The sequence below is a fragment of the Rhincodon typus genome, chromosome 9 (genome assembly GCF_021869965.1).
Source record: "Rhincodon typus isolate 14 chromosome 9, sRhiTyp1.1, whole genome shotgun sequence".
Lineage (NCBI taxonomy): Eukaryota > Metazoa > Chordata > Chondrichthyes > Orectolobiformes > Rhincodontidae > Rhincodon > Rhincodon typus.
This window is the reverse complement of record NC_063340.1, coordinates 69,279,894-69,293,151: the sequence shown is the minus strand read 5'-3', so window position 1 is coordinate 69,293,151 and position 13,258 is coordinate 69,279,894. Positions and strand designations below refer to the sequence as shown.

The 13,258-nt window shown below is 41.9% G+C and overlaps 1 protein-coding gene across 1 annotated transcript in view; it reads left to right on the top strand.

Annotated features, from left to right (window-relative positions):
• The window catches only part of LOC109927566 (lutropin-choriogonadotropic hormone receptor-like), a 74,275-nt gene that overhangs the window by 52,110 nt on the left and 8,907 nt on the right, over positions 1-13,258 (top strand). Inside the window, exon 4 of the mRNA XM_048600630.1 lies at positions 11,097-11,171. Within this exon, the coding sequence (XP_048456587.1) occupies positions 11,097-11,171 (75 nt within the window). The remainder of the gene's footprint in view (positions 1-11,096; positions 11,172-13,258) is intronic.

The window sequence follows — 13,258 nt, the reverse complement described above, 5'->3', positions numbered from 1 at the left end:
CCCTAGGGGATGCAGGACCCAAAGTAAAACGCACTCTGTGGGAAGCACTCCTCCCCAGGGTCAAATCACAATGAGCAGTACACACACCCTTGTTCTTCCCCAATCCCTGGTGGCTCTCCATGAAGCTCCTTTGCATTAATGATGCCTTACCACTTTCAAACTGGAAACAAAATGACAGATCACACAATGTCAGTCTCCTCTATTAGAAGGTCACCCTTCTTTGGTTTCTGATCTTTTTTCACAGGTGCCTATGGTGCAAGCGTGGGAATCCCACTGACAACAGCCTTCACCACCATCACCCCACACCACCCACCACCTCCCCCACCCCCTTGAGTGCAAGCCTCCAGATGATTGCCCCATTTGTCCTCCCATAGGGATGGTGGAGGAGAAACCTTTTTAAACAATGAGTGGTTAAGATATGGAATGTTATGTATCTGTAAAAAATGCTGTGATTCATAAATTAAATAGTTCTCTTTTAGTTATAGGAAAGATGTTGTGAAACTAGAAAGGGTTCAGAAAAGGTTAGAGGGTTTGAGCTACAGGGAGAGGCTGAATAGACTGCGGCTATTTTTCTTGGAGCACTGGAGGCTGAGGGGTGACCTTATAAAAGTTTATAAAATCATCAAGGGTTTTTATGCAGGTTCACCATAAGCTCCTTGTTTTGATACTTTATGCCCTTATTTATAAAGCCCAGCATCCCAATATGGTTTATTAGCCACATTCTCAACCCATCCTTCCATCTTCAATGATTTGTGCACATAAAGTTGCACCTGCATCTGCTCCTGCACTCCCTTTAGAATTGTACCTTTTAGTTTATATTCTCCTCCATTGTTCTTCATACTAAAATGAATCACTTCACAATTTTCTACATTAATTTTCATCTGCTACAGCATCTATTTTTAAATTATCTTAATTTTATCTATCTGTTTTAGTTTAAAGTGTTAACTTTTGGCAGTTTTCCCATTCTTCTGTGGACCCAGCCTGTGAGAACTGGGACTAAATTAATCAACATGAGGCCCCAACTAGTTAAAACTTGACTGGCAACTGTTGGTCTGAACCAGTCAAGTTCCAAAAATAAGTTGTATGACTCAGTGCTAGGTTAAAGAATGACATAACACATATTTTCATTGTTAGTGGGCCAGTGGAAATGGATAACTCATTAATTGCCAAAAGTGGTGTTTTGATTGCTATATTAATGTGTATGTAAAGTCTGCAAGTTACAGCACATAGTTGTTTTGACCTTAGGCGGCTTTATTGCAGAATATGTGTGACATCCTAAGTTATACAAGTGTGCAGTGTGTGTTAACAATTTGGTCGAGAGATGAAACCTTATGGAATTTCAGTATATTGACCCATTATCCCTAGCAACAGAATACAGTTTCCCATTTGGGATTCTTTTCATACTTGGGTTAATTATAGGAAGAAGAAAATGATGTCGAGGAAGAATTTTGGTACCAGAGAGGAAAGAGGCCTCAGATGATAATCCAAAGAATTTAAATTTAAATTCCACCATGGTAATTTTAGAATTTGAATTTAGTTTTTGTTTAAATAAACTCACTGCACAGAAAATTGCAAATCTGAAGCCTGTTTTGATATTGGATGGGAAACCTACCTCTTGAGTTTCCTTTTTTGTAAAAAAAAAGCAACTAGCATTATTACGACACCTTGTGTAGAACCATAGAATCTTTTCAGTGTGGACACAGGCCATTTCAACCCATCAAGTCCACACCGAACCTCTGAAGAACAGCTACCCAGACCAACCCTATCCCTGTAATGCTGCATTTCCCATGGCTATTCCACCTTAACTAAAAGGTCTTTGGATTGTGTGAGGAAGCCCATGCAGGCACAGGGAGAATGTTCAAACTCCACACAGTCACCCAAGGTGGAATTGAATCCAGGTCCCTGGCACTGTGAAGCAGCAGTGCTAACCACTGAGCCACAGTGCCACTCTGGAAGAAAACAATATAGAGACAGTGGGATGGAAATTGTGTGTTGTTCTTCCAACCTAGCGTCTTAACTTCATGCAAATAACTTTATGCAACGTTTCCAGAATTTCTCCTGAAGTTGTGCCAGGAGATCAGGAAGACCTGTGCAGAAATCTTGTCTTACTATTTTGTAAAATAATAAATATTCATGGAAAATTAAGTTGTAATTGAATTTCTGTGTTCAAATTATCCTGTCCAGCTTTGATCTCACTTTGAGTATTTAGGGCGGCACATAAAATCTATTTTCTCCAAGATTTTAAATTTAATATGGAGCCACAAACACTGAGTCCCTCCATGTTTACATATCATGATTCTTCTTGTAGATGTTACATCAAGAATAGTTTGTACTAACACTTTAAAGCAGAAATGGAGAAATTTGTGATATTAGATAGTAAATTATTACAATAAAAGAGTTTTCACAGTTCTCAAAATGCCATTACTAAGCATCTAGTTGAATTTAAGAAGGAATAATAAATAGGTAGAATGCTGTAGTATTGCACATTGAAGATTCAGAACATTGCACCCAAGTATTGGAACATGGGGCTAAAAAAAGAGAAAAAATACAAGGTAGTCAATCTCCTTGTACTTAATTTTTGGAATTCATCATATAACTCTCTCCATAGCACTTCCAAAAAATGAATATATATTTTGAAATGGGCAGATCAAAACTGCATGCATTGCTCCAGGTGTCATCTCTCCATGATCAAGTATGATATTCCTTGTTTTATATTGAAATAACTGCACAGAGGCCAGTATCTCGTCACCAAGTCACTCTTTATTTACTTGTGCAAAGTACAGTAGCTTGGAGTCAGTCCTCTGAACTGAGGAGATTCTAAATCTCCTGTTCATATTTTTTTACAGTAAAAACACCAGATGTGTAAATAACTTTATTGATAGTCCACCACCAGGAAAAACACCCATGTGACTAAAAAACCAGTAGCAAGCAGAGCTCCTTGGCAATGCCTATGCGAATATAAAGGTGAAGGAGAGGGTAGGGATCAAATTAAAATAGAATTGGAGGGGGAAATAAAGCACTCCACACCCCGTGGTGTCCTCCTCTCCCGAAAGCTATCAAGAGTATTGGCGGACACCCAGTGCTCCTTCTCCAGGGACACCCACGCACGAACATAGCCACAGAAAAGGAGCAGGCAGTCGGCTATAATATCTCCTGTTCATGTAGATCAGCCAGGGCTTGCCTGATTGGCACAGGTTAACAACCCCAATCAAGAACTTTGTAGTCAACGAGGTCCACCTGGTTCCAATCACTACACCCCTCCCCACCTAAGTCTGGGGATGTAGGCCTGGTCTTTCTCATTGCTTTTCATGCTATGTTTTCACCCCAGATCCAGTCCCCCTGACTCGGATTCTAACACTGGCAGCGTGTACCAGATCATAGCCCATCTCTTGCGTCTGGAGTGTCTCAGGAGAGTTTCCTCCTCCTCTTCTGGTAGTAGTGGTATCGAGGCTACCTCCATCTCGGACTCTGAGGTTTCCTCGATACTAGATGGAGGGGGAGAACCTACAGTTTCTGATAGGTTTTCTGGTTGTTCTGAGGGGCCAGGTATGTTTTGCTCCTGCCCTGTTTGCGAGGTAACGGTTTTCAGGTTATCCATGTGTTTGTTCAGGACTGTATCACCTGCCCAAACTTTGTAAGTCATGGGACCCGATCTTGCGTCAACCTCGCCTCATACCCATACAGGGCCATTTCCATGATTCCAGCACCAAACTTCATCCTCCTCGCTTAAGAGGAGGCATATGGCTGACATTGGCATTCCTGCTGCCTTTTCACCTTCCACCCCCTCCAGATCTGGGAATATCAGGTTTAAACTGGTGCAGAGTCTTCTCTCCATCAGCAATTCTGCTGGAGCTATCCCTGTAGTTGCATTCGGCGTGGTCCTATGATTCAACAGGAACTGGGACAGTTTGGTAACAAGTGATACTGTGAGCTGCTTTTTTAAGCCCACCTTCAATGTTTGGACTTGTCTCTCCGCTAGACCATTGGATGATGAATGGTGTGAAACTGCCCTTATGTGCTGAATGCCATTTCACTTTAGAAAATATTCAAATTCCCTGCTGGTAGATGATGTCCCCTTGTCCATGAACAATACTTCTGGGAGTCTGTGTAAGGCGAAAAGTGCTTGCAGCTTCTCAAACATCATCCCTGAGTTTGCTGAACGAACTTTATGCTCATCCAACTACTTTGAATGAGCGCCCACAATGACCAGGAACATTGAGCCCATGAAAGGACCAGCAAAGTCAACAAGCAACCGAGTCCAGGGTTTACCAGACCATTCCCACGAATGTGGTGCTGCTGGTGGAACTTGTGTTCTTGTTGGCATCCCGGGCACTGCCCCAACAATGATGCAAAGTCAGCATCCAACCCTGGCCACCAGACATAACTTCTTGCCAGCATCTTCATCTTGGAAACTCCTGGGTGACCCTGGTGGAGTTCAGCCAGTATCTGGTGGCAACCTTTACTCAGGACAATCACCCTTGCTCCCCATAGTAATATGCCATCCTCTACGGTGATCTTGTCTCAGTGGGTCCAGAAAGGTTTCAATCCTGATTGCGATGGTCCTTCTGTTTTCCCCATAACCACCAGCTGTTTCAGTTTCACTAGGACAGGATTTTTTTGCATCCATAGTTGGATATTGTCAGCGATGACTGGAAGGATGTCCAGGAAGTTTAAAGCCAAACGGACTTTCCAGGGAGGCACCACCGGTGGAGTATCTGCCAATGGGAGGTGGCTCAGGGCATCCACATTAGTCACTTGGATGGTGTTCTAACTTGTACGTGCTGAGAATAAGGGCCCAACGCTGAATTCTACTGAAAGCTATGGGCGGCACTGCCTTGTCTTCCTTCAATAGCCCTAGCAGGGTTATGTGATCTGTTACTATGACAAATTCCCATCCATAAAGGTACTGGTGGAAATTCCTCATGCCAAAGATGACTGTCAGATCTTGCTTCTCTATCTGGACATATTTGCATTCGGCATCAGCCAAAGTCCGGGAAGCATATGATATCGGGTGTTCCCGTCCATTAGGCCACCAGTGAGCCAACACTACCCCAATACCGTTCGGGGAGGCATCGCATGTTTGCACTACCTCTCACTTCGGAGCATAGCGGGCCAACACCTTAGATGATGATAGCTGCATTTTCACTTCCCTAAAGGCTACTTCTTGGCTACGCAACCATTTCTAAGGCTGACCCTCTTCCAATAGCAGGTGTAAAGGTGCCAAGATGGAAGCCAGGTTACGTATGAATTTTCCATAATAATTCACTAACCAAAGGAAAGAACTAAGCTCCGGTATAGATGTGGGAGCTGGGGCTCCTTTGATCACCCTCACTTTATCTTCCAACATGTATAGCCCGGTTTTGTCAACTCTGTAATCCAAGTAGGTCACTTGGGGTGCCTGGAACACACATTTTTCCCTTCTAAGGTGTACACCCGCCTGGGAGGAATATTTAAGCACCATGTGCAAGTTCTCCAAGTGCTTTTTATTGGTCTTCCCTATTAGTAGTACATCATCCAGATAAACGGCGAACTGGGGTAGCCCTTGTAAAATGTTCTTCATGGTCCACTGGAAAAGGCATAGGCTAATGATACCCCAAATGGCAGTCTTGGATATTGACATAAACTCTATGGGTACTAACTGTAGCGTACTTCTGGGACTCCTCATCCAGTTGTATTTGCAGGTAAGCATGGCTCACATCCAGCTTTGTAAAGGACAGCCCTCCTGCCAAGTTTGCTTACAAGTCCTCTATGCAAAGGATTGGGTATTTATCCAGCTGCAAAAAACGGTTTACCATTTGCTTAAAAACCCCACAAAGGCGAACTGAACCGTCTGGCTTCACAATCGGTATGACTGGTGCTGCCTTTTCCGCAAACTGCACTGGTTTGATGATTCCCTCACTCTCCACCCTCCTGATTTCTGCCTCTACTTTTGCCTACAAGGCAAATGGCAGTGGGTGGACCTTCCAAATTCTCAGAATTGCTTCCTGGTCAACATGTAAAGTGGCTTTTGACCCCTTTGATAGTCCCAAGCCCTTGCTGAAAACTTCCTGGAGATTTCACGAGAACTTCACTGAGGTAGCCATTTTCTAATTGAAAAATGTTGAGCCGATCAAGGTGAATCTTTCTGAACCAAATCCGCCCCAATAGGCTTGGGCCCAAGCTTCCTACTACCATCAGTGGTAACTGCACCAACTGCTTCTCATAGGTGACCGGAAACGAAGTTGTACCCTTAATCTGCAATGGTTCCCCAGTGTATGTTCTCAGTCTGGCTGAGGTCTCGCGCACACTTTAGGTTAGAAGTCCTGAGCAAATCTTCTTAAAGACAGGTTCTGCAACCACCAATACAGCTGCACTGGTATCAACCTCCGAGGGAACTGAGTGACCATTTAACCAAACATTAATTTTAATTGGTTCCCATTTGGATGTCGCTAAGCAATTTAACTTTTCCAACCCACATGTAGGAGGATTTTCCAGGATGTGCACTGTCCTGGGTACTGCCCGACAAGTTTTCTTACTCATGTCAGGCCTTGTAGGACTCCTTTGCTGTCTCGAGTCTGCATACCGGTAGCAGCTACAATGGTTTGTCGGCCCAGATCCTGAAGAACATTTTAGGCACTTGGCTGAGGATCAGCTTTGTAGTGGGGTTCTGCTGTGGGCTGGCCTAGGGTCCCTCTGCTCAGGATATTCCCTGTGTGAGGCTCTGTGATTGCCGACGCTCTAGTGGTGTTCCCCAAGCTCAGTCAGAGAGGTGAGGGAGACCGCTTCCATTGGGATGCCCTGTAGCTCCCATGTTCCATTTGCCGCATTTTCTAATGACAAAGCCAGTTATACTGCCTGTTTGAAGTCCAGTTGGACTTTAACTAGTAGGCGCTTCTGCATGGTAATGTCATTAATCCTACATACTAAACGACCTCTCAGCATCTCATTTAGGGTTAACCCAAAATCACATACCTCTGCCAATCGTCTCATCAAAAATCCAGACACCAATTTCCCCTGGTTCTCTAACAGCTGAATAAAACTGATAGTGTCTCAGAACTAGAGGAGGTCCGGGGTCATTATATTCCTTAACCAACTCTTGGAAGGTTTTAATGTCTTGTGCCTCTGGGAAAGTTAAGCCGCTTATAACCGAAAATGCTGTGGGTGCGCAAGCAGTCAGAAGGATTACTTGCTGCTTCTCATCTGCCCTAATGACATTAGTCCAGAAAAAATAATCACATTCTTTCCACATTCGAGGCTCAGTCTTCGACAGCAGGATCAAAGAAGTCAAGCTTCCCAAATAAAGGCATGATTCCAGAAATGCTTATCCCAACTCCAAGATGACTGTTGCAAGCAAATGTTCTTCGGGCACATCTTGTTTTTTCCTGTCATCTATAAATAACTGCACATAGGCCAGTATCTCGTCACCAGTCACCCTTTACTTACTTTTGCACAGTACACTGGCTGTGGCCCAGCCAGCTCAGAGTCAGTCTCCTGAACTGAGGAGATTCTAAATCTCCTGTTAATATTGGTCAGCCAAGACTTCCCTGATTGGCCCAGGTTAACAACTCCAAACAAGGACTTTGTTGTCAACAAGGTCCACCACTACAATCCTGTTACACCTTTACTGTACATCCTAGAATTCTGGTTGCTTTTTTGACAGTCTGAGAATACTGTACTCTTAAAATCCCAACATCTCTTTCTTGGTCCAATGCCTCAAGTAAATCCCGGTTTAGCACACAATTCATGTTTGCTTTCTTTTGCCAAATTCAGAAATTGTAACATTGTTTAGCATCCAGTGGAATTTTAATTATTAATTTAGCATAAATCACTAGCCCTCATTTACCCTCTTCCTAAACAATCCTGTGGTTCTTAAACACAATATTCTCCACTCAGTGGACTAGAATTTCAGACAAGAGGTGGAAGATCTTGCCCATTGGCCGGAGCAAGGGTTCTGCCTCACCTCCTTTGGGTAAGGCCTGCTCAATTAAGTGTCAGTCAGGCTCTGTGATCGAGGACCCTGAGGATAGAAATTTAGCCCCCAATAGCTACCTGTCAATCAGAAGCCAACAGTGATCATTGCCACCAGTGGAGGCCGTCAGCAATGCATCCATCAGAGACTCAGGATCAGCAAAGGACCCACGCTCAGATTTGTGAAGGCAAGGTCAAGATTGCGGGGGAGGAGCCACTGGAAAGGGGGTGGCAGGGGGTCAGGAGTAAGGGTAAGAGCTGGTTCTCAGAGAAACCACCTGTTCTTTGTGCCAGATCCCTTGATCAGGCACTGAGTACTTGACAGAAAGACACTCTCCCCTAAAAAAACCATGGTAATAACTCCCCTAAATAAATCCACTGATTCTATGTAGTAAGTTTGAGGACTATGAGCATTTTAGGATTCAGCAAAGGAAGATGAAGAAAACAAGAAAAAATGAAGAATATAATATTAATGGGGCAGCACAGTGGCTCACTGGTTAGCGTAGGGATCCAGGTTCAATTCACCCTTGGGTGACTGTCTCTGTGGAGTTTGCATACTTTTCCCATGTCTGCGTGTGTTTCCTCTAGCTGCGCTGGTTTCCTCCCACAGCACAAAGATGTGCAGGTTAGGTGGATTGGCCATGCTAAATTGCCCATAGTGTTCGGGGGTATGTAGGATAGGTGGATTAGGTGTGGGGAAATGCAGGGTTACAGGGATAGGGTGGGTCTGGGTGGTATGCTCTTCAGAGGGTCAGTGTGGACTTGATGGGCCGAAGAGCGTGCTTGCACACTGTAGGGATTGAATGTACCCTAAATATGAGCTGCAATTTTCAGACTCTCTGCATGGAGACTACCCCATCTGCCTACTTAAAGTATTCATTTGGTATTAGGGTGGGAAGGAGAGAGACTGCAATTCAGCAGTATCCCTGCCCACACCTTGTTGCCTATTTAAATACACCTCACCTCCATCACCCCCAACCACCTCAATGATCCATTGCCAAGGGAGATCTGGTAATGGGTTAAAGACAAATTGGACATTGTTGAAATTGTTATTATTGTCTAATCTCAATAATATCATGAACTGTATTTTTAGAATACAAGTTAAATCATGTGCTGTCTCTTCAAGGATTTTTGTCTAATGTGTTTGTATGTGTTTGTTGAAAAATATTTAGCAAGAGGTCTGAAATAACTAAAGAATAATTCAGCTGTTATAGTAGACTAAAATATGTTTTAACCTATTAGATTCTGTTGTTGAAGAAAACTCAGGAAAGCAGGCTATGTCGATGTGGTGCAGAGCATGTGCTGATTACTCACAGAAAAATTATTTTAGGCAGAAAAGGTTTGATTTTCTGATTATAGGTGATGTTAATGAACATGATTTATTGGACAGCCTAGTTATTCTGGGAAGGTTGTTTTTGAACTTTTCCTTGGAGCACTTCAGTCCTTGTGATGTTGTTCCTATAATTGTTGGTCAGGATTTCAAGGGGTTTGACCCACTAAATGTTGAATATGTAAGGCCAGATTTTTGTGGAGTCTTGGAGACTCTGCATACCTTTACAAATGGTGTGTGGGAAGATGATAGTAGGAACTGCAGATGCTGGAGAATCTGAGATAACAAGGTGTAGAGCTGGATGAACACAGCAGGCCAAGCAGCATCAGAGGAGCAGGAAAGCTGACGTTTTGGGCCTAGACACTTCTTCAGAAATGGAAATAGACCCTTCTGAAATAGCTCCTATTTCCCTGCAATTTTTTTGGAGTGAGATCAATTTCTCAAGGACTCATGGTTCTTAGCCTTTCAGAGGAATCATGAACTGCAGTCTGGATAGGACCAATTTGAAAGATAATTTCAAAAGCTTTTATCCATGCTTCCCCAGCCATCCCCGATGTTCCTTTTTACCTGCCGTGTCAACCCAGGCCCCAACCCACCCCAACAGCCCCTCAATCTCTTCAGGCAAACTCATATCATTTCGAATAATGCACTCTGTAAACCCTACAGTAACAATGGCATTTGTGGTTAAAAGCTTAAAAGCAGTCATTCATGACTGACTTGAAAAGCATTGCTGTTATTACAACCCTGTAAAACTTCCCACCAACCATATATTTAAAGCATCAAGAACAAAAACTATAAGCACTTGACACCCTTTTATCTTGTCTAAATAAATATTGAGCCCCCAGTAAAGAATATCACATAAATAAAGCTTGCGAGCTGTCAGTCAAGCGCCTTTTTCCCTTTTGTACATGTATTTCAACAACAAAAGCTTTTATGCAAGTTTGGGAAGTGAGTGAATGGATTGGCTGGGATCTGGTGCGAAATCAGCAAACCTGCAGGGATTTTGATGCCTTGAATATTTACATAGCTTTGGATAATCTTGCTTGAAGCATTGGAACATTTACTAGATTCAGATGGAAGATTTCTGGCATACGCTAAGTTGGTGAAGGTCAGAATTACTTGCATGGTAACTTGCATGGGTGTTTTGAAAGCTTTTGAATCTGGTGTTATAAAAATATGATTACTCTTGTGTGGTACTTATTTGCGGCTGCAAGGACCTTATTACTACAATGTCCACAAAACGCACAGGGGTGCAACTCTGTGAATGGCTCTGTTCTTTAAAACTTTGCCTGGCTTTTCCATATGGCTCCAGTTTCAATTTCCAGTTCTTGTTGAGTTTGTGGAGCTATGCTAGGAATTCTATAATTGGCTTTAGTTACCTAGGTTAAGGGGAGATAACAGAAACTATAAGCACTTGTCACCCCTTTATCTTGTGTAAATGAATGTTGAGCCAGCAGAAAGATTGTCATATAAATAAAGCTTTTGAGCTATCAGTCAAGTACCTTTTTCCCTTTTGTACATGTATTTCAACAACAAAATTCCCACTTGATTGCTATTTACCAGTCTCTGACTGTAACCCGTGAAACAATGGTCCAGCAAAAAGTTAATACGTCCACCAGAATAGGGAAGATGATATAAAATGAATAGTGGAAAAAATATTCAGGTTTTTTATTCTTATTTTGTCATATTTAACTATATTTTTCAAACAAGAGATTATTTTTGCATAATGAAGCTGTTAATTTATCTTGCATTCACATCATGCTCCATGTATCTTTGACTCGTCCATTAATTCTAATATGTTTCACTTGCCTCTATCCAGCTCAATTCAAAATACAAAGCATCTGGTGAAAATTGATCAAGGAGCTTTCAGAAATCTACCACGACTACGATACTTGTGAGAGAATCTAATTTGCATTTAATTCTGAGAAGCATGTTTCGTTCATTGCTGTTTGTATTTGATGTACCAATTGTAGTTCACGTGGTATTAATGCGTAATTCAATCTTCATTTTCATTAATGTCCTGGTTCACAAACACAGCAAAAATAAATGCAGACAAAGGAGCTTATTTGGTTCATCCATATCTTCTTCTACATGAAACAGAGGCTCTGACACTGTTCATTAGGTCTTCCTCCTTCTGTAACATAGGCCCAAGGTTAGCTGACACTCCAGGGAAGCAGTGTAACTGATGAGAACGATCCCTAATATCATTTGCCTGGGTGTTTTGCCAATCTCCTGCTGTAACTTCAGAAAACTGGGAAGATCCAGCAGATCCCTGTGGAGTGGGGCCAGAGAAGGTTTACAAGAATGATCTTAGGAATGAAGGGCTTGTCATATGAGGAGCAGTTGAGGATTTTGGGTCTCTATTTGATGGAGTTTAAAAGTTTGAAGGGGAATCTCTTTGAAACTTATGGAATATTGAGAGGCCTGGATAGAATGAATGTGAAAATGTGTTTCCAATGGCACAGCCTCAGTTTGAAGGGATGACCCTTTAAAACTGAGGTGAGGAGGAATTTCTTAAGCCAGAAGGCAGTGAATCTGTCACACTCATTGCTGCAGAAGGCTGTAGAGGCCAAGTCATTGAGTGTTTTAAAACAGATATAGATAGGTTCTTGATTAGTAAGGGAATCAAGAATTACAGGAAGAAGGCAGGAGAATGGGGTTGAGAAACATAGAGCCGTGATCAAATGGTGGAGCAGACTCAATGGGACAAATGACCTAATTCTGCTCTTATATCTTATGGTCTTATGGTCACATATACATCAGTCCATCACAAAATTTATGTGTCTTGAATTATTTGAAAAATTTCTTCTCCACTAATCACTCTTTTGCACAAAGAACTGATTCCTAACATTAACCTCCAAAGTTCTTTTTTATAAGTTCAGTTTCATGTCCTTTTGTTCTACAGTTGGGAATTCGGTTAAAAGTGGTACAGATTCACCGACCCTATTCTACTTATAGTCACCCGCATTGCTCCCTTTATCAATGCAATGTATTTATTTCCCAGATATTGTGAAGAGAAAAGAGTGAGGTTACTAGCTCTTCAATGTTGTCGCATTTTACATTAAGGATTAAATATGCACAGGAAAATCTTTTGCATTTGTTTAATAGTTTTAGAATAGAAACAAGTCCCTGTGTGCTTTAGGAACAAAAAAAAATATTCTGTATAAAGCAAAAGTCCATCAAGGCATTAATCATGGTTCTCGTCACAGAGAAAGATAATACTGTTTAAGATAATAAAGTTTTTTTCTAATGTTGTCCAGGAAAATTTTCTCAAAACTGCAAAATACTTGAAGAACGTCTGTTGCTCTCACAATCTTGGGCATTTAAAACCTTTGTCATCACCCAAGTCTCAACTTAACATGCTTACCCTTCAATCCATTTCAACTTTAGTGGTGTTCCTGTGCTTGGACCTTCACCTTGGTCTCTTGTTAACAAAATATAGTGATAGCCAAAATGAACTAATTTATCCCCTGGCCATCCACTACTTACAGATTAGCTCCCTTTTTTTGGCTTTAGAGATAAAATGTACAACATAATAATAGAATTCAATGGCAAAGGGTATGACAATTTGACTAGTTGCATCTGTGCTGTCTCTAAGTTAATCATTTAGTGCTTTTCACCAAACATATAATTTCTTCGCTTTTTAATACTTATCCTCTCATGTTTTGGATTCATTTTGTGCCACTGTTTCTAGTGATCTTTTCCATGATCTCTGATAAAGTAAACAAATTCTCCTTCATTCTTTTGGTGATGCAATTTAATTTTTGCATAATCTGAAACACATCAATTTCCACATGTATGCTGACAACACCGACCTACACATCTTCAGCACATTTCTTAACTTTTCCAATGTCTCTAAATAGTCAGAGATAGTAGGAACTGCAGATGCTGGAGAATCTGAGATAACAAGGTGTAGAGCTGGATGAACACAGCAGGCCAAGCAGCATCAGAGGAGCAGGAAAGCTGATGTTTCGGGCCTAG